Source organism: Hemibagrus wyckioides, linkage group LG05, assembly GCF_019097595.1.
Source record: "Hemibagrus wyckioides isolate EC202008001 linkage group LG05, SWU_Hwy_1.0, whole genome shotgun sequence".
Classification (NCBI taxonomy): domain Eukaryota; kingdom Metazoa; phylum Chordata; class Actinopteri; order Siluriformes; family Bagridae; genus Hemibagrus; species Hemibagrus wyckioides.
Window position 1 is genome coordinate 5,879,698 of NC_080714.1, and position 22,191 is coordinate 5,901,888.

At 39.3% G+C, this 22,191-nt stretch overlaps 1 protein-coding gene across 1 annotated transcript; it reads right to left on the bottom strand.

Moving 5' to 3' along the window:
- Positions 1–393: 393 nt before the first annotated feature.
- npy8br (neuropeptide Y receptor Y8b) lies at positions 394–21,668 on the bottom strand. Its single transcript, XM_058390712.1, has 2 exons — positions 21,118–21,668; positions 394–9,055 (listed from the first exon to the last, which is right to left on the bottom strand). Exon 2 carries the CDS (start codon positions 8,912–8,914, stop codon positions 7,790–7,792), a length of 1,125 nt encoding a protein of 374 aa, XP_058246695.1. The 5' UTR covers positions 8,915–9,055; positions 21,118–21,668; the 3' UTR covers positions 394–7,789.
- Positions 21,669–22,191: the final 523 nt, after the last annotated feature.

The window sequence follows — 22,191 nt, forward strand, 5'->3', positions numbered from 1 at the left end:
ATGCAACAACATATTTACGAAGCCGGAATATTCCGGGTCGCATCTCTGTCCTCTGTCCTCTGCTCCGTCCCAGGGCCTGCTGTTGTGTTATTGCATCGCTTTAGGTTATGTTTGTCTATATTGTGTACCGCAAGCTTCACAAAACAAAAGAAAAATGCTTATTTGCAGTAAAACTCTCCATTTATTCCTTCATCCTGTGTGTATCAGTTTGGACCGGAGCGCTCCGGCTGCGATTGCTAATATTTGTCTGGAACTTGAGCTTAAGCTTGTTTTAGGTATTGACGTTGTACTCCTTCCGGGCGCGAGAAACCGGCGCATTAGTTAGCCCGACGGTCGTTTTCGGAACTGGCAAAATGAAAGAATTCAAGAGGAAAAGAAAATCGATTGCAGTCAGCCATTTTAATAGACACTGAAGCACACTGAAGAATCAAAGCCATCAGTACAGGACATTATACACTGGATTTTTTTTTTTCTATGATATTATATACACACTCAGGAATATTATCATAGTACAGATAATGATCTACACAATAAGGCCTTTCTACTGTATCTGATCATTCTTAATTTTTTTTTAAAATAAGGCAAAAATCCACCAGTGGTGATGACTTACATGAGGCTCATGTAGCACAGCAACAGCAACAAAAATGCTGATTCGTCATTCATGCATACATCCAAATGTCACACTGAGAGGTCTTGATGCATATTTATAATTAGTTGATGGTATAGATACGGCGTTAGAGATCTAATACTGTAGAATGTGACTAAAGTTTGTCAATATAATGAACAATATAAAAAGAATATATTGTGTATCTAGACGGAATTCAGGATTACATCTTGGGCTATTATGAGGCTGTACACTCACACACACACTCGCTTTATTATGCTTCTGATAATATATACACTACATTGGCGTGGCCAGAAAATCACTTCAGGGAAATGTAAAATTAAAATCTGCTCATTTATTCTGGGTGGAAGCCAGACACCAGCAGCTGTACTGGTAGATTAATGGTTAAAGTGTTGGCCTACTGCTCAGAAGGTTGTGAGCTCAAATCTGAGGTCCACCAAACATCCACCGTTGGGCCCCTGAGAAAGGCCCTTAACCCTCAGCTGTATAAAATGAGATAAAAAAAAATGTAACTTGCTGTGCCAAATGCCATAAATGTGGTAGAGCCGGGATACTGCTTGGAATTTGTACTTCATTATATAAAAAGCACATCCCCTGTCTACTGAGAAATGATTCAAATGACGTTCTGTTATTAGTAGTAGTCTTTTTTTATTATTATTATTGTTATTATTATTAGGCTGGAGTTTTTTCTCTCACCAGTAAACCTCTAAGGGTTTTATGGTCAGTGCTTTCCCAGAGCTCAGAGATTTGTTGGTCAGTTTTTCCTTCACAGTGCTGTTTTTTTTTTAATTAATAATAATAACAATAATAATAATAATGCAGAGAAGTTTGAAAGTGTTTGCACAGATCAATGATATTTATTTTTTTCCTACATATCCACAGATCTGCCTACAAATGGCCCAACCCCGATTCGTTAATCCTGCACTGTGTTAGATAAACTGTGTTATAATAAATTACAGGAGAGTTTAAATCTAAATCCTCTTTCATGACTAAACCTGCTGGCACTGTAAACAACTCAACTTTCACCTGGACCTTATACCTTATACCTTATATACAGCAGAAGCCATAAAATCAGCAATGATACGGCATTAGATACCAGACAGGTGGAGAGTTAAATTTAATATCTATCATCAGCTTGATACTGAAACGATCAGGGTTGAGTAATTAATTATATCACGACAAAACACATGCTCGGTGTACAGAAGTAGAAAAATAAACAGTAGGTATCGGTTTATTCATGGTCAGTGTTTAAAAGTATAGCAACACACACACACACACCTATGTATGCACACAGAAAGACCAGACCAAAATGTTTGTTGATGATCAGCAGGCACAATTATTAATACACAGAAATATTTCAAAGCAGCACAATGGATTAAAACTGATATAGAGATCGTTCACTTACTCACCCATTCACTCATTAACTCACTCACTCATTCAATAACTCACTCACACACTCATTAACTCATTCATTCACTCACACACTCATTCTTTCACTCACACACTCATTAACTCACTCACTCATTCAATAACTCACTCACACACTCATTAACTCATTCATTCACTCACACACTCATTCTTTCACTCACACACTCATTAACTCACTCACTCATTCAATAACTCACTCACGCACTCATTAACTCATTAACTCACTCACTCATTCAATAACTCACTCACGCACTCATTAACTCACTCACTCACACACTCATTAACTCACTCACGCACTCATTAACTCATTCACTCACACACTCATTCTTTCACTCACACACTCATTAACTAGTTCATTCACTCACACACTCATTAACTCACTCACACTCATTAACTCATTCATTCACTCACACACTCATTCTTTCACTCACATATTCATTAACTCACTCACACACTCATTAACTCATTCATTCACTCACACACTCATTCTTTCACTCACACACTCATTAACTCACTCACTCATTAACTCGTTCAGTCACTCACACACATTCATTCACTCACACTCATTCTTTCACTCACACACTCATTCATTCACTCACACACTCATTAACTCTCACACACTCATTAACTCATTCATTCACTCACACACTCATTAATTCACTCACACTCATTAACTCATTCATTTACTCACACACTCATTAACTCATTCACTCACACACTCATTAACTCATTCATTTACTCACACACTCATTAACTCATTCACTCACACACTCATTAACTCATTCACTCACACACTCATTAATTCTCACACACTCATTAACTCATTCACTCCCACACTCATTAATTCACTCACACACTCATTCACTCCCACACTCATTAATTCACTCCCACACTCATTAACTCATTCACTCACACACTCATTAACTCATTCATTCACTCACACACTCATTAATTCACTCACACACTCATTAACTCATTCACTCACACACTCATTAACTCATTCATTCACTCACACACTCATTAATTCACTCACACACTCATTAACTCACTCACACTCATTAACTCATTCATTCACTCACACACTCATTAATTCACTCACACACTCATTAACTCATTCATTTACTCACACACTCATTAACTCACACACTCATTAATTCTCACACACTCATTAACTCATTCACTCCCACACTCATTAATTCACTCACACACTCATTAACTCTCACACACTCATTAACTCTCACACACTCACACACTCATTAATTCACTCACACTCATTAATTCACTCACACTCATTAACTCATTCATTTACTCACACACTCATTAACTCATTCACTCACACACTCATTAATTCTCACACACTCATTAACTCATTCACTCCCACACTCATTAATTCACTCACACACTCATTAACTCATTCACTCACACACTCATTAATTCTCACACACTCATTAACTCATTCACTCCCACACTCATTAATTCACTCCCACACTCATTAATTCTCACACACTCATTAACTCATTCACTCCCACACTCATTAATTCACTCACACACTCATTAACTCATTCACTCACACACTCATTAATTCTCACACACTCATTAACTCATTCACTCCCACACTCATTAATTCACTCACACACTCATTAACTCATTCACTCACACACTCATTAACTCATTAATTCACTCACACACTCATTAACTCACTCACACTCATTAACTCATTCATTTACTCACACACTCATTAACTCACCACCACGCTCATTCACTCACTCACTTACCCATTCATGAACTCTCTCACTGTCTCACTCACTCATTCACTCATTTACTCACTCACTCGCTCATTCGCTAAATCACTCACTCACTAACTCACACACTCATTCATCCACTTACACACTCAATCACTCACTCACTCATTAACTCACCCATCAACTCACACACCTATTCAATCACTTACTCACTTATTAACTCACCAACGCACTCATTCACCCACACACTCATTCACTCACTTACCCATTCATTAAGTCACTCACACACTCACTCATTCATTAACTTACGCACTCATGAACTCACCCACACACACACTTTCATGAACTCTCACTATCTCACTCATTTACTCACTCACTCAAATCACTCATACATTAACTCAGACACTCATTCACTCACTCACTGACTTATTAACTTACTCAAACACACACTCATACATTAACTCAGACACTCATTCACTCACTCACTGACTTATTAACTTACTCAAACACACACTCATACATTAACTCAGACACTCATTCACTCACTCACTGACTTATTAACTTACTCAAACACACACTCATACATTAACTCAGACACTCATTCACTCACTCACTGACTTATTAACTTACTCAAACACACACTCATACATTAACTCAGACACTCATTCACTCACTCACTGACTTATTAACTTACTCAAACACACACTCATACATTAACTCAGACACTCATTCACTCACTCACTGACTTATTAACTTACTCAAACACACACTCATACATTAACTCAGACACTCATTCACTCACTCACTGACTTATTAACTTACTCAAACACACACTCATACATTAACTCGCTCACTCACTCAATCACATTTTTGTTGTCTCTTGCCGCCCTCTTGTCCAGGTCACTCTTGAAAAAGAGATTTAATCTCAATGAGTTTTTATCCTGGTTAAACAAACATAACTGAGTAACTACATCTAACCAACTAACCAATGAACTAGCTAAAAGTGCTGTCATGTCTGTCTGTATGCGTGTCTGGTAAATGGTGTCTGGTGTGTATAGAGCGTGGCTGAGCTTCACACTAGGGCTGGATGATATACTGATATAAAGTCCATATCATGATTTTCCATTTTCTTTTCAATCGTTAAATGCTTAACATTTTCCTACACGAGTCTTGTGCTACAGGTTAAGTTCGGAAATCTCTACATCCATTTCATTCCTCTTCAATAATCACTTCATCCATATCCTGGTGGATTCAGAGCCAGTCGTGGAAACCCTGGGTATGTAGGGACCAGGGCTGTATTTTTCCTGCAGGGCTTATGTGTGTGTGTGTGAGAGAGAGAGGGAATGTGGCTTGTGGGTGTTTTGTGTATAAAAATAAGCTTTATATCTGAACACAATCAGCGGCTGAGTGACAGCACGGTGAATTAAGGACTGCACACCATTTAAAGCCGGCAGCTGCGCTCTGATCGACCGCGGAGATTTGTGACGAAAGCATTGGGCAGATCTCAAACTGAAACACACACACACACAACGAAAATGCATGGATAAACATCAATAAAGTGGATTCAAACAGTGGATTAATCATAAGCGTGAAACCCTCAATATGCCTTCGTTAATATCTCTAAAACACTTCAATTAGTAAGACGCATCAACACAATTACTACCAAGTCTGAATAAAATAAAATAAAATAAAATGAATAAAATACACTTCACATACAGTAGAGCAGCCAGTAGGCAATTAGTGATATCACTGTTTCTTTTATGGGCAACTCTCTAAATTCTATAGGATCAAAAATACAGTAATCTCTGCTAGGTTTTTGTTTCTAGTCGCCCCTTTCCCTCCATTTAACGTACACACGTTTCCTTCACCACTCATCATATCATCTCTCTGGCCGTCCGGCAAACTGCCCGCCCTCTGAGTAACGCTACTGCTTGACTGCTTGAGTAACACGTTCTGCCCTTCCTCTGTTATCTTGGTCCGCTGGGGAACTTCATAAAAGAGGCAGGAATATACACCATGGGATGAGCCACCAACCCATTTACAATAAATCCATTTTTATAGAAAATAGAGTCAAGAATGAACCCTAGAGCTGTGAGACGCATACAGTGCAGGAACGTCACTCCAGCTGAACAGATTTCTGTATTAAACATATACAGATATCTAAAGTGCTGGGTGTATGTTATAATCTGTTTTACGCGAGTCATAATAAGCTTCAGTGGTGTAGATACACCGGTCAGGCATAACATTATAAGCACTGACAGGTGAAGTGAATAACACTGATGATCTCCTCAGCATAGCACCTGTTAGTGGGTGGGATATATTAGGCAGCAAGTGAACATTTTGCTCTCAAAGTTGATGTGTTAGAAGCAAGCGTAAGGATCTGAGCGAGTTTGTCAACGGGCAAATCGTGATGGCTAGACGACTGGATCAGAGCATCTCCAAAACTGCAGCTCTTGTGAGGTGTTCAGTGGTCAGTATCTATCAAAAGAATCCTTTAAGTACTTGAGTCCAGGCCTTGACGGGTCAGGGCTGTTTTGGCAGCAAAAGGGGGACCAGCAAAATATTAGGCAGGTGGTCATAATGTTATGCCTGATTGGTGTATGCTGTATATTCATGTTTGGAGTCACCTTTAATTATTTTTGACGCTTTAACATGTGCTGTGCTTAGGAAGTGCTGGCAGTTTTGTGGGCGTGGCTTAATGTAAACCAGCTGTGGCTCGAACATGCTAAGTAATTTTCGAGTGATTATCGACGACTATACGCACACGTTTACTAAGCATTGCTAGCGTTAACTGTAGTAAACCTGGTGGGAATTTTTCGTTCGGTTTGGCCTGTGGAAACATTCACACACAAGATGGATAAACAAGACCCACTGCATGCTAGCGAACTTTCCTGTCTCCTGTACTACTCGAACTCCTGCTCCATTACCACAACACCCAGTCTGAATATTCAAGCAAATGTGATTATGAAGCAGATTTGGTCACCTTGTAACATGGACGCTCTGGATTAAATAAATAAATAATTGAGTGCTTTCACTATTTCAGCTTTTTTCATGATCGCCGAATGAACTAACAGAGTTCGTTTATTTCTGGGGAACTAAACATTATTACAGCATTAAAATGTTATTACAGTTTAACAGCCTGCTGCGCTATTTACAGTTTAGCTCCACCTTTTGACCTTGTGACCTTCTGCTGATCTACTGATCTGCGTGTGATAATAGTGAATCCCACTGTGTAAAGAAAAAGGAGGTGAAGTAGAGTTAAAGGGAATGAATTAAGTTTGGATGAATAAAGGAAATTTTTCTTTACATTCACATTTTTGAACCATAGAAACACTGTGGTTTTCATCAAGGCCTTAGGTAAAGGTCTCTCTGAAATCTTTCAGATAGCTGCTATGTTTTCTTGACCGATGCAGAGAACTTTGTTTTTGATGTGTAGCCCCACCTCCTAACGTAACACTGTCACATGCTGGTCAAGTGCTGCCAACTGTCCATCAATCGTCCATGTCCTCGTCGTAAGTCCATTGGTGTACACCGATGTACGCTTTTTTGTGAAATGTTGCTGTCTTTCAGATGACCAGCAGTCGCATGGACGGACGAGGAGCCCCTCCCCTACCTTATTTTGTAAAGTAAGTGCTCAAGTTCACACACGTTCTGTGTATTTCAGAGGACTACAACCTCAAATACACAACCTACTTTAGCATATAATGCTCTACCTGGTGACTAGCAGGTGAAACTTACCTTTTAAGGCCTTTATATGCTTTTTAAGAGAGTTTTTTAGTTTCGTCTAGCCAAGAAAATATAATCTTCGATATTTACACAGTGCCCTCAAATCGTAAGGATACATTTTCTGAAAAGAAATGGTGCAACCAATCATTTTCCGGTCCAGCGGTTGGCTGATGATGATGTAGGAGGAATTCATAGTGAGATTGAACCACTTTTGTTTTTCAAATGATATCTGCCAGCAATGTGAGTCTAATTTCCACGAGGTGATCATTTACAAACACTCTTTCTCTTGCTGTTGAGGTGAGACGGCGATGCTGTCAGAGCCGTTGCTGAGAACGGAGCCTTTCGTCACATCAGTGCTGACGGTAGACAGCGGGAAGCTCTCGTAGCTCCTCGGGACCCCCGAGCATCGGCACTGGTAGAGGAGTGACTTCAGCTCCTTCTGGAAGTTGTTGTTGAGAAAGCCGTAGATGATGGGGTTGACGCATGTGGAAGCCATGGCTGTGAGGTGACACACTGAGAAGACGGCGTTGTGGCACCATGTGAGCACTTCATGGTTCCAGTCGAAAATGGTGTTGAAGACGTTCAGCGGCAGCCAGCAGAGGGCGAACAGGGCCACGATGGAGGCGAGCATGGCGTTGATGCGCCGGGAGTGTTTTGCGTTCCGTTGACGCGCGTCCCGCGTCCTCTCGATAATGTCTCTGCGCTGACTGAGGCGCAGGAAAATGCGCAAGTAGCAGACGCTGATGAGTGTAAGAGGCAGGCAGTACTGAAACACCAGAATGGATGTAGTGTATGCCAAGCGGTTAGCATCTGATGGCCACTTTTCCATGCAGACCAGGTGATCTTCAGAAGGATCAGTGGGAATGGTGAGGTTGTGGACGGTCAAGTCTTCCAAGTAGGTGAAAGAAAAGAAGGGCAGCGAGACGAAGCATCCCATAATCCAGGTGACAGCCACAGCCAGGTAGGAGTGTCCAAGCACAGGCTTCCAACCGGTAGGGTGGATGATGAGCTGATGCCTTTCCAGTGTGATCAGAACCAAGGTGTAAATGGAGACCGTGATGGACAGACACTGGACGAAAGAAGTCAGTTTGCAAAGAGCCAATCCTAGAATCCACCTGTCCATCAGCGTGTAGGTGATGGTGCTGGGCAGGCATATGACGCACATGAGGATGTCGGAGCAGGAAAGGTTGGCGATGAAGATGTTAGTCACGTTGTGCATCTCCTTTTGGCGCAGGATAACCAGGACGAGGCAGGTGTTTCCCACCAGGCCCACAGCCAGCATGGTGCTGTACGCCATGATCAGGAAGGTGGTTGCACCCAGCGAGAGCGGGCAAGTCTCTACGTCCCACCCCAACATGGGCTGCGTGCTGTTGTTAAGGCGGTCTCCCTCCATCACCAGCTGCTCATCCACACCACAGGCGCTGATCCAAATCAAATACCGAGCTGTTAATGCACTTCTTATTTCTGGGGCCTAATTTAATTTCAGTTCCCAAGACGTCTCATTTTGAAGTGCGTGATGGAACACTGGTGCGATCTGGAATAAAAGAGAAGCTTATTAGACCATGCAGCAAAAAGATGATCTATGACATGATTCAGGTGTGAGATCTCACTAACAGAGGAAGTCAGACAGGGACAGGAGGTGTAGAGGTTATTAACCAGAGCAGAGAAAAGTCAAATATGACAGAATGTTCCATGCTCTATTTTACCTTTATGCTAAATTAAGCTTGCAAATGAATCTTTACAGGATGTATGACTGTTCTATTCTTTTTACCTTATTTTCCACCAAATACCTCAAAGATATATTCTGTAATTTTCTCAACATCATTAACTAGAAGTGACAGAATAACACCTTCTCTGGATGTGTGAATACAATCTGTCTCCTTATAAAACTTGACAAGAGAGACTTGTAATTATCGTTCAAACACCAGACAGACATCAAATATCGTTGTCGGAATAGAGACAAAGAACAACTTCATCTCCTCTTTGGCCGATGCTCACACCCTTGGGGTAACCATGGACAATCAACTCTCCTTTTCCTCCCATGTTACTGTTTTGACTTGCTTATGTCGGGTTTCTTCTGTACAACATCAGAATTTTTATCTGCACAGGCTGCTCAGATGCTTGTTCAGACTGGACTACTGCAACTCTTTCTCTGCAAATGATCCCAAATGCAGCTGAGTGACTTGTTTTCTTGAAGTTCCCCCACACCACCCCACTGCTGCGTTCCCTCAACTGGTTTCCGAAAGCTGCACACATCAGAAAACACTGATGCTTGCCTACAAAGCCAAGAAAGAACCAGCTCCCTTTTACCTCAAATCTCACACTGCACCTCATTACCTCAGATCTACTAGCACTGCTCGACTGCTCCCACCATCTCTTAGGGTAAGAGATAGGTACACATCACTTTCAGTTCTGGCACTGAAGTGGAGGAAGGAACTTCCCCTAGATGTCCGAACATCTGTCCTTCTTCAAATGATGGACGAGGACCTACCTCTTCTTGAAACACTTAAACTAGCTCTTATTTTTCCCTGCTTGTTTTATGTATTAAAATAATTCCTCCCAACACAGTTTTGAGGCTGATGGTATCCCAAGTCTGTGACCTACTGAACCAGTGTTAACGTATTCATTGATAGAGACTCCAGAGCACTTTTGTACGTCACTCTGGATAAAGACGTCTGTCAAATGCTAAAAAGGTAACTGTAAATGGAGAATCTACACCAAGTTCTCACTGTTCTCCCCACTGTAATCACTATAGAAAGGTTGGTTATGAAGGGTTCTATTTATAGTAAAGAGCAGTCTTAGTGGCTGTGTTTTTTTATAGTTTCCTTTCTCTGAAATCCAATTAAACCTTCTTCTTCTCCTTCTTTTGCTATCTCCTTAATAGTGTTAAGATCACGTCTAGCCGTAAAGACAATCTTCCACTGTTAGAAAACTAGACTTTTTCAGGTTGCCCAGATTTTTTTTTTCTTGTCCTTTCACATTGTACAGATACGCTTAAGAATAAATTGAGTCAAAGGAAGAAACACAATATCGTGAATTATTAGCCGCAGTATGGAGGCATACAGCGGGGGAGTGTCGAGAGAGTGGTAGAAAAGACACTAAATGTGATTTGCAACTCAATGCAGTTTCATATTCTTCAATCCATCGAGTATTCATCTGAGAGAAATAGCCAAGACTTGATATTCTTTCCTTTTCTCCTCATCCTTTCTTGTTGATACTAGACCTTTTCAATTTCAGCTTAATGCCAGACGTCTGATTAAAAAAGAAAAAAAGAAAAAAACAACCGATAATTACCAGTTGTCATGCTGCAAATTAGCCATTATAAACTCACAGGCCTGAGTTTGTTCATATTTATAAAGAAACCACCCATTATACACTACAACTAACATCCTACAGCTGGATGACATGCTTTTATGCAAGCCTGAGAGAGGAGTCTGATATGAAGCTCAAATTTTCAGGGTTGCGGTTGTTGTATTTATTTACTTATCTATTTTTTTGGGGCGGTAACCAGAGGTCTGTTTTGTTGTGTTAATGTTTAGGATTGAATTTCTTCATCATGTCTCACTCCACAGTGGTGCTTAACATGAAGCTCATATGAAAGTAGACACTCGGAGCTTTAAGAATTTGTAGTGTTTTATAAGTGTTTCTGTTATTCCTTAGCCTACTAGGGGCAATGTATTCATAGAAAAGTTCTAGAAAAACAGTTTTTTTTCCACACAAATGTTTCTATCTTCAAAATAAATGGTGATATCAAACCCATTTCTGCTCTCTGGGAAGCGCCAAGTGCTTGTTCATAAGCGTCTAAAATTTATCTTCAACCGCTATAATTCTGTGTAAGGTTATCCAACAGAGGGCAACACACACGTCTAAAACACACTGAAAGCCAACAGACTCATTTAAGATCAGACTCACAGCCAGAAAATAATTCATTTGTTTATACTGATTGAAATTGTCCCATAAGTCAATTTCCATTCTACAGGAGAAATGGAAAGCTAGTGTACTGGTAAAAAGGGTTAAAGTTGGCTTCTGTTCTCTCATACAATTATGCAAATGCAGATAATCCGAAACAATCGGTTTTGAACGGCTCCCGGACGTACTTAGCCGAAATGGAATTTCTTGCAAAATTTTAATTCTTAAGGCGAAAATTCGTATGGTAGGACATTTATATGCTGAGGTTCCACTGTACTACTTAAATTGAACACGCTTACTCTACATCATCTGATCTAGCTGTTGGAAAACTGTTTCAATTAACTTTAGTATAAGTGATGAAATTGGGTTTGGTTGAGAAACTTATTTTTATATAAGCTATACGTAATATTTTTAGTAAACCTGACAGACCACATGTTCCCGACAAAAATAAAACAGAATCATATCAACTTATGAACTGTATAATACAGTAAGTCAATGGAGCACTAGAAGGAAAAGCTGAAAACCTCATACATAATAGTAGGGTTTATATATTGAATAAATACTTAAAAAAACTTCATGTTTAGGCCACACCTACTTTTTCAGGCTATACAGATACAGATAAGTATTTTTGGAGCATTACAGAGATACAGATCAGATAGTGTCATTGCATCACACACCTATAATTCATGCTCTTTATGATACAGAGTTTATTATGATCAATGGACTGTTTTTGTAACTATTTATGCATTTTTTCCATTTTATGCCTATTTATTTTGGCTATTATTTATCCAATTTTATGCCTATTCTGTTCTTGTGGTGAATATTTATGCATTTTTCTCCATTTTATGCTTATTTATGGCTTTTTTGGTGATTATTTATGCATTTTTTGCCCATTTTATGCCTATTTATGGCTGCTTATTTTGTGACTATTTATGCATTTATTTCCCCATTTTATTCCTATTTATAGCTGTTTTTTGGTGATTATTTATGCATTTATTTCCACATTTTATGCCTTTTTATGGCTGTTTTATTTTTTTGATGACTATTTATGCATTTTGCAGATTTGTAACTCGTGCTTGAAAAAGGCACAATATAAATGAAAAAATTATTCATATCACTGCCTGTTATATTTATTAAAGGAGATTATAAAATAAACAAATTATAAACTGCTAAAAACCTTGTCTCGTTCTGTTTTGCTGGAGAGAAACGCTTTAACAAGTAGACGGAGTGTGCTGCTGTCCAATATTCCCAGCAGTAATTCAATCTGGGACTCATAACATAAAATCATGAGCGGTCATCAAAATGCCGATTTTTCACAAATGCATGATTTGTGAAATGAAACGATTTAAATGTGTATTTAATGTTTATGTGTATCAGTCATTTTTAGCTTTTTTTTTTTTTAAGGAATGTCAAATATAATGTTCGATCTTGTAGAAAGAAACCGTGAATCTTTTTTGTTTAATTTCATCTGCCTGCCTGAAGATGGATGAAATGAGTCTTAGCAAAGAAACACTTTCCATTTTTATCCTCGTCAAGAAATCCAGCTCCTATGAATATGCAAATTTAAAACTTCTATAACCCACTCCCTTTCCCCCTGGTAAACAGGTCAGCATTTGCATACTGGAATATGATTGGCTGTTATGTTTTTATCACGTTTAATTGTACCACAGCATCATTTTGGTCACTGGATCTTGATTAGTTTTCTATAACAGCAGCTCAATAGTTCCAGCTACAACAGATGATTTATTGAACATTTTCTCCAGTATCAGCTCTTTCTAGCAGCTGAAATAAAGCTGTAACATTGTCATCACGACAAGCTGTATTTCTTTTATCTTATTATCTTCAGTTGAGAGATTATGATGAAGTAACTTATATTTATAGCTGCTATAACGCAAGTGATAACATGCACATAACTAGTCTTATGGACATGGATAAAACAGTATAATGCGTCATCTGTGATGGAATAAAATGGTGCGTCACATTAAAAAGTAATCAACTTCAGGTTGGTAAAAGCGAGCAAGTGTTGGGCTACGGATCTTAGTATTAAAGATATTGGCGCTTTCTCTGAGAATACTTTGTGAAGTCCGAAGCCGAGGATCGATAAGTTTAAACGTGTCTCTCCTTATAATCAGTGTGGAGAGCCAGGGCACTCTTCTCCATTTAATCTACTCTCTCACTCCTTCTCTTTAATCTCTCTCATCCTTTCTGAATCTAAAGACTTCCTTTTTTCTTCATAGATAAGCAAATCGATTAAAGGAATCCTTGGTGTGGGAGTAATTTAATCTCGAATTCCAGAAAAGAAAAAAAAAAACTGCTATGCTAAAACTGCTATGGGATAAAAAAAACTGCTATGCTAAAACACTGGCAGGTGACAAATAGTTTAGAGCAGTTGTTTCAAAGCTGGTCTAAATTTATAGCAAATCCTGCGCTCGCTGGTTCCCTGAGGACGTCTTCAAATCCTCCTGAAACCTGCACACACCTTGCCTTAATAAGAAATCAGACGGCGAGTCCCGAGCTCGTGATTTATTGCCTTTCTTGTAGAGTCCCCGCCGAATCGGTGTCCAAATGACGGATGCCACAAGGGAATTTGCATTTAAACTGACATCTTTTAGCCTTTTAGAGACTGCAATTTGTGTGCATGTGCATGTGCATGAGCGTAAGAGGAAAAAAAAAAGTCCTCCCCCTCAGGAACGGACGACGCTAAAGGTGTCCATAATGTAACGTTTCCCAAGCTGGTGTGTGCGACACCGAATGTAATTTATTACATTAAAACCCTGGAGATAATGGTGATAATTATCAGGAATGAATTATTCATGAAGTTTACTCTGATAAAAAAAAAAAGAAAAATCTACGCTCGCCATCCGCCCACTTTAATAGCGGATCCACCTGCACACCTGACCATGAATAAATCATGTGGGTCAGCAGCTTCAATTAAAATTCCCATCAGACATCAGAGAAGGGGGAAAGTGTGATCTCAGTGGCTTTGACCTTGGCACGTTTGTTTGCCAGGTTTTTTTTTCGGAAACTGCTGTCGTCCTGGAATCGGAAAGATATCTCCTGGACTTTTTCCAATTTTTGGTGAGTCTGTGGGATGTGGTGATTATTGGCTAAGGTGGAATGTGGTAGATTATTGGCTAGGGTGGAATGTGGTATCTTAGTGGTTAAGGTGGGATTTGGGAGATTAGTGGTTAAGGTGTTAGACTATTGACCAGAAGGCTTTGAGTTCAGGTCCTCCAAGCTGCCAATTCTGGGCCCCTGAGCAAGGCCCTTAACCTGCAGTGGTCAGTTGTAAAAAATGACATTAAATGTAAGTCGGTCTGGATAAGAGCGTCTGCCAAATGCCTCTTGTTCTTGAGGATGAGGAGTTCTGTTAATAAAGCTCATCTGCCTCAGGCTTTGAGGTGTTCTGTCTTGCTTTTCTGTTCACCTTGACAAGACGGTATCATGAGACTTCCATTGAGCATGCTCAGATTGCACAATGTTCTTGGGTCACCCTTAATGGTTCTTTTTAAGATGCTAGAACAATCCATGGAGGTCACAAGTAGTATTCCTTCAAATAGATAGATCTCTAAACTACCCAAGACATCCTTGTAAACATGTATAAACATCGGAACGGCATTTCCATATGCGGCATGTCCAGATGTTTTTTTTCTTTTTCGCATCTGTATATACATTATTCAGAGCCAATTAGAAAGTAACCTTATTTAATCTTAGCAACTTTCTAGCTTCTTATTAAGCAACTTCTTAATTTAAACAATTAACAGATGCAGAGAAACGCATTTTGACCCTATTAAGACCTTTACCTTCGACGTTTTCTTGTATACACATGCATATTATACTCTCAGAACATCTACAGCTAAAGGTCCATCATACACTTGTTTATTCCGGCTTAATACTCAAACCAGCTCATTTGGCACCAGCAAACCATAAGATTTTATATGTTTGATGTGAAGCTCTCGGTATGTATCTGCATATCACTCCCCGTCCTACTACCATGTGATTGGCCGATTACATAACTGCATGACTCAACAGGTCTACAAGAAGTGGCCGGTGAGTGTATATTCAACATGTCATTCGATTACACTCTTTAACAGTGAAGATGAATAATTTCAGCTAGACTAAATGCGTATATCTCTAAAACCTCCTGCTAACACTAATGCTAATGCGTAGAACCATTCCGGCACGAGGAGCACAACAAACGAGGCAATCGTCTGATCCGTCTTCTCCGAGAGACTTCGTGACATCACTGGCGCATTTACATAAGGAAAAAAGAAAGCGAAGCGTCTATCAGGAAGCAAGATAACAAGATTAACAAGCACACTGGGTGCGAGGGAATCTATTAAAAAGCCATCAAACTCGAGAAGCTCATTCGAATGTGACGATGATAAGCCTTCTCGTTTCTCTTGTACATCTAACTGTGACGTCGAAAAAACTGTAAGGGTAAAGGGGCCAAAAGAAGGTCGGAAAAAGGTCCGCGTTATGCTATTTAATACAGTATAACATGACCAAAAGCAGCCAGAATCGATAGATTTTTCTTTGAGCCTTGTCAGGTACCGAGGCGCCAACAATTACGTGTCATCTCAGGCAATCGATTGGATGAACAGAAGATTCTTCATACCAGTAATGGAAAAAGAAAATGAAGTGTAAGAATCACTTTTTTTTATCCTTATCAAGAAATCCAGATCCTATGAATATGCAAATTAAAACTTATATGGCCCACCCACTTTTCCCTGGTAAACAGATCATCATTTGCATACTGGAATATGATTGGCTGTTATGTTTTTTAATTCTACCACATCACCGTTCTGATGTTGATTCATTTCCTTTAACTCAGTAGTTCCAGATATAGATTTGTAAAATTTCTGTTTCTGGAGATTTTCTGGAAGGAGTCTCCAGTATCAGCTCTTTCTAACAGCTGAACTGAAGCTGTAACATTCTCATCACGACAAGCTGTATCTTATTATCTACAACAGAGAGATTCTGATGAAGGATCTTGTGTTTATAGCTGCGATAATGTAAGTGATAACAGGCACTAACTAGTCTTATAGATATGGATAAAACGGTATACAGTAATACCTCACAGATCCGTGTCTCACAATTCCGCGCAGTTTTCTTGGGAACCTAACTAATTTGCAATCGTAAATTTTTCGCAGACCCGCGAAATCCTGCAAAAGAGTTTACGGCTAATTTCGTGGCAATTTATACATTTTCATGCTTTTTAATGCGAAAGAAAGGTTTAGTTTATTAATGAAGTAATACAAATATAAAAGTAAAATCAACAAAATATCAATTTAAATAAAATATAAATCGCCGATGTCAGGTACGTACAGTACAGCCATTACGACACGCTATTGGCTGGAAGGGTTGAAAGTAGCCTATCACAGAGCATTAACAGTTTTACCTAGCTGCTGATTGCCTGGTAGCTATGATGCTTTCTATACGCGATGTCACGGTTCATCTCCCCGCCCCTTGTGCTCGGTTCAACATTCCGTGAATAAGTGATCTCAGTGATTTTTCCATTAGTTTTTATACAGGCGATACCGTACTCTATTTTTACGTCAAACATTTATTTCTTTCTGTATTAAGCTAACTTTTAAATTAAATTTAATTTAATTTAATTTTGGGAGCATGTTTGGGGAGTTTAAACTCTAAAAATAAGAATTTACAGTACAGTATTAGCATTTTTAGTGTCTCCACCGAACATCCGCAAAACCTCGTCATTCGCGATGGGTCCTGAATATAATATACGTAACACTGAATATCTTCCGACGTCACGTACCCAAGGGTTTAATACCTTACATAACACTCACCTTTCATATGATTAACAATTACTGGAAAGGTTTTTATTACAAATAGGGACTTCATTGTGTGTGTGTCAGTGTATGCATGACATGCACCAGTTATATGTTGTTGTTGTTTTTTATCTCTATACACTGAAATCTAAATAAGCTCATGAGGCATGTCGCGAAAGCATGCAGAAAAATCCATGCCATAAAGCACGGAAACCTCCATGTGTGTGTGTTTGTGGTGGGTTTTAAAATGATAAAATCAGAAGCCAAGAATGACCGTAGATCGTATAATGAGCTAATAAGCCATCGCTTCTTTTGATTGTGTCCGTCGCTGAGTAAAAAAACTAGAGTCAGCATCGAGGCAAAGCACAAAGCAGGAACTAATGAACAGCTCCACTGAGAGCTGGGGGATTGAGACACGTTAATGGTGATGTGTTTGATTAGCTGCAGCCAAGCAAGCAGATCTATACAAGGTGAGGCTAGACAGCCTCTGGTGCATGTTCAAATCAGAGTTCAAGTCACACATATCTCCTATATCTCCTATAAAACCTCCTCTGAATGCATGAAGTGATGTATTAGGGTGCTTTTTATTTTATTGTTTTTCCACCAAAGGATGCTACAGACCAAATACTACAGACTTGATAAAAATGGTGCATTTTCATATCATAACAATGGATTTTTTTTACCACAGTAATGATACCCAAACAGCCTGGTGTTCAATCAATCTCATTTGTAAACAAACTCCTCAACCGGAGTCAAAGGTCTGTCTGATATGATTGTCACTCTTTTGGGAACCTTTTGTTCTGTAACCAAATCTGTTCTTTATTTAAAACTGTCGTTTCCTGTTTTTCGGGATCAGCTCTGAGAAGTACCTTTGGTTTGTTATTAACTGGACAAAACTGTTTTTAAGAGCGACATTTTTGCCAAAAATCCTTTGACCATAGAAGGCTGGAGAAAGAGACGAAACTGACCTCAAGCTACAAGCTGGTCATTTTCGCCAGGCTTTTACAGAAACTGCAAAAATATAAATAAAATAAAAAAATTCCTTCCTGGTTTCGGTCGAAGCAAAACCAAAGACCAACCATGTTGTGTGAAGATCGTGTGAAAAGGTTTATCATCTATGTTTGTATAATTATGCTTTCAGAATTTTTAATTCACACTAAAACACGAAGACACAATGATGACACTTCCATTGAGCATGCTCAGAATGTTCTTGGGTCACCCTTATTAGCTCTTTTCAAGATGCAAGAAAAATGCATGGTGGTCACAAGTAGTATTCCTTCAAATAAACCACCAGAGACATCCTTGTAAAAGCATATAGCACTTCCACCAAGTTATAAGAATGTAGGTAGCTTAGTGGTTAAGGATAAGGGGTCCTGATTGGAAGTTTGTGAGGTCAAATCCCAACAAGCTGCCACCGCTAGGCCCCTAAGCGAGGACCTTAACCCTCAGACGTATAAAATGTCTCCTTTTGGATCCTTTGGGCGTCTGCCAAATGCTAGAAATGTAAATGTAAAGAATGTAGACCCTGATGGAGGGAAGTGTCCGTGTCTCAGTGCTCACTGAACTGAACTGCTCTCAGGTGACCCATTATCTCTGTGCACTTGCTTCACTGCTCAGCGCTCGTTCAAAATACCCATGTGTACCTTTACACACCACCTTGTAAAGTCATATTTAATCACCGCACTGTATGAAGGATACGTCAAGACCCCATACAATGATTTATCAGGTTACCTGTACAGTAGGAAGATTCAGTAGCACCGTCTCTTGCTATTCACAGAGGACACTTTGCGGTTCGGCTTTACTCTCACGGTCATCATTAATCATGGTCTACATCCATCCAGATCACCGTCCATGCATCACTAAATGTAATTATACGCCGAACTATAAATACGGACATGAAACTTTGCTTTGAGTCAAAAGCTTTCTGAGCCGTCATCAATCTGGGTACTGTACGTCTCTGTGCTTGGAATAAAGAGGAAGGATTTACTGCTTCTTTTTTGTTTTTGGTGATTATATTCACTCCAGCCAAATCCATATCTCGTTCCTAACCAAAAAGCAGAACTGACGGTCGGATTCTGAAAAGAAATGTATTACTGCATGTCTAAAGGCTTTCAAAAGTTTCCTTGCCTTTGGTCGATTTGTCAGAGTACACGTTTACGTCTTTGCCATCTTTTGGGTCTGGATTAGCTGTCGTGGATAATCTAGTATGGGCATGAACATAATTCTTGCAATCATGCCATCAATCTATGAGTCACACCTAACCACATCGTTCACCGGGGAGATTTTCAGCTTTCCGGGCTAAATGATAAAAGACCACTTGTGCACCTGACAGAAATGTCACATGTAAATGCCTAAAGAATTCAGCAGTTCTATATTCAAATGCTTTATAGGCATAGGCTTAAGCCTTGGCTCTGTCATCGCCCCCTTATGAGAAAAATAAAAAAATAAATAATAGATTTCGCATTTGATCATGCACACAAAAGGATAAAAGAAGTAATTCTGAGATCTGAGGCAAGGGCATATGTCCACACCTGTTAATGTGTGATAAGCAACACCAGTTCAAACAGATCTATCACGTACGGTGTACAAAGAAAGCTCAGAGAGATTTTTAAAAAAAAATGTATCTGGTTAAGTAAATATCTGTAATGAAGCCATATGTCAGCTGTAACAATACCAACAAGAGTAATTGACTTGGTACATTTTGCTTTATCTTCTGCAGTTCGGCTGACAGTTCCTGCTTCCTGAAGCGTACATCAGATTTGGTTTCCAGTTTTTATGTGGTGCAGCATGACATGATTTGCTTGTGTGTGTGTGTGTGTGTGTGTGTGTTAGTTCGGCTGTTTATGACAAGCCAAGACTCTGCGTGAAATGATGCTGCTGTCAAACACTGTCTCTCTCACTTTCTTCCACGAGGACGCGTGAAGGCATCGAGTGTGAATCAAAGCCTGCGCTGTTGCATCGCTGCCACCCTCAAATTTCTCCTTCTCCCTTTAATGACGGGTTTTGTTAGCGTTTTTCCGTATGTGCAGGGAATAATGCATTCTAGGTGCAGGAAAAGAAAATAAAAAACACTGGAAATTGTAATGAAAAAGCTCTTGGGGTAGATATATGTATGTGTGTGTGTGTGTATATATAATTGCAGTCATATTAACCAGCCACACATGCATTAGAATAGTATAAGAAAGTATGAATTTTTAAATTGACAAATTTGTAAGTTAATGGTGGATGGGGATTTTTTTATAATGCAGTTTTCCATGGATGCATTTCCAAACTAATATCAAATATTACAGAAAGATAAAATTACCAATCATCTGTATCTTATACAAAGAGGAAAATATCACATTTTATTTATATATATATATATATATATATATATATATATATATATATATATATATATATATATATATATATATATATAAATAGGTTAAAAGACTTATAAGTGGATAAATGAACCCTGAAATGTGTGCATTGACTTTTTTTTTACCAGAAGTAGTCTTTACCAAGCAAATTTATTTTACGTTTCAGTGTATGAATGTTATGTAAAACTTCATATTTTTAGACATCAACGGAGGTGCAACATTTGCGCGAGACGAAATCACGTTTCTGCCATCCATCGGATTTCGGCATGGATTCCAAAACACATGCATATTGTAAACCTACAAATCTCTAAAAACCCCTAAAATATAATCATTCCCCACCTTTTGAGCACTAAGGAAGATATAACCTGCAAATCTTAAAAAAAGCAAAAAATTTGACCCTGTCTAATCATAACTGCACGCGCTCCCGTGCACCGTTTTATCCAACATAAAAACTATTATCATTCGGTTGCATTTGGTCTGTAAACCAAATTTAAGATTAAAAAAATCTATAGCATTAATGGTCATTTCCTTACCATTCACCATTCGGACAGGTAGTGAGTCCTCTCTCCTATGTGTCCTGGACTGGAGGTGCGTTTCGCAGTAGCGCGCGCTCTAAACGCAAAGCGCTTTATCAAGCGATTCGAGAACGAATCGTTTAGGTTTGAACGACTCCTTTTAAGAGAGTCATACGAGCGAATCGATTCTCAAGCACCAACGAATCCATGCTGCTTTCTTTTGTTGTTTTCATGGCAATGTACTCGTCTTATCCGTAGGATTTGTCAAAATTTCATTCTTCTAATTCTAATATTATTTATGCCAGCATTCAGTGGCAAACAGTGAGGTTCGTGGCTGGTGAGGCACTGACTCTTTTAGAGTCATATTTACAAATAAATTAATTCAATACAGTAGCTTCGATTCAGCATTCGATTGGCTGCTTGCACATTGATTAATGGTTATTTATTACCTCGTTTTGATTGAAAGTCCAGTTTTGAGACATTTTTAAGCTTTGATATAGAATTTTTGGTGCCAGGAAAAAATAAAAATAAAAAGAACTGCTGCGGTAGTTTTTTTCAGCTAGCGTATCGGTGCTTGCCATCTCTGTAAAGAAGAAGAACAGCAAACTAACCATAAACCCCTGGACTCACGCACGCCCCCTACAGCGAGGCAGAAGAACTGCCTGCCTCACCTCGTGCTTTTTCCGTGCAGTTATACACCGATCAGGCATAATACTGTGAGCAGTGAGAGGTGAAGTGAATAACACTGATGATGTCCTCATCATGGCACCTGTTAGTGGGTGGGATATATTAGGCAGCAAGTGAACATTTTGTCCTCAAAGTTGATGTGTTAGAAGCAGGAAAAATGGACAAGTGTAAGGATTTGAGCGAGTTTGATGAAGGGCCAAATTGTGATGGCTAGACCACTGGATCAGAGCATCTCCAAAACTGCAGCTCTTGTGGGGTGTTCCCGGTCTGCAGTGGTCAGTATCTATCAAAAGTGGTCCAAGTAGGAACAGCGGTGAACCGGCGACAGGGTCATCAGCGGCCAAGGCTCATTGATACCCATAGGGAGCGAAGGCTGGCCCGTGTGATCTGATCCAACAGAAGATC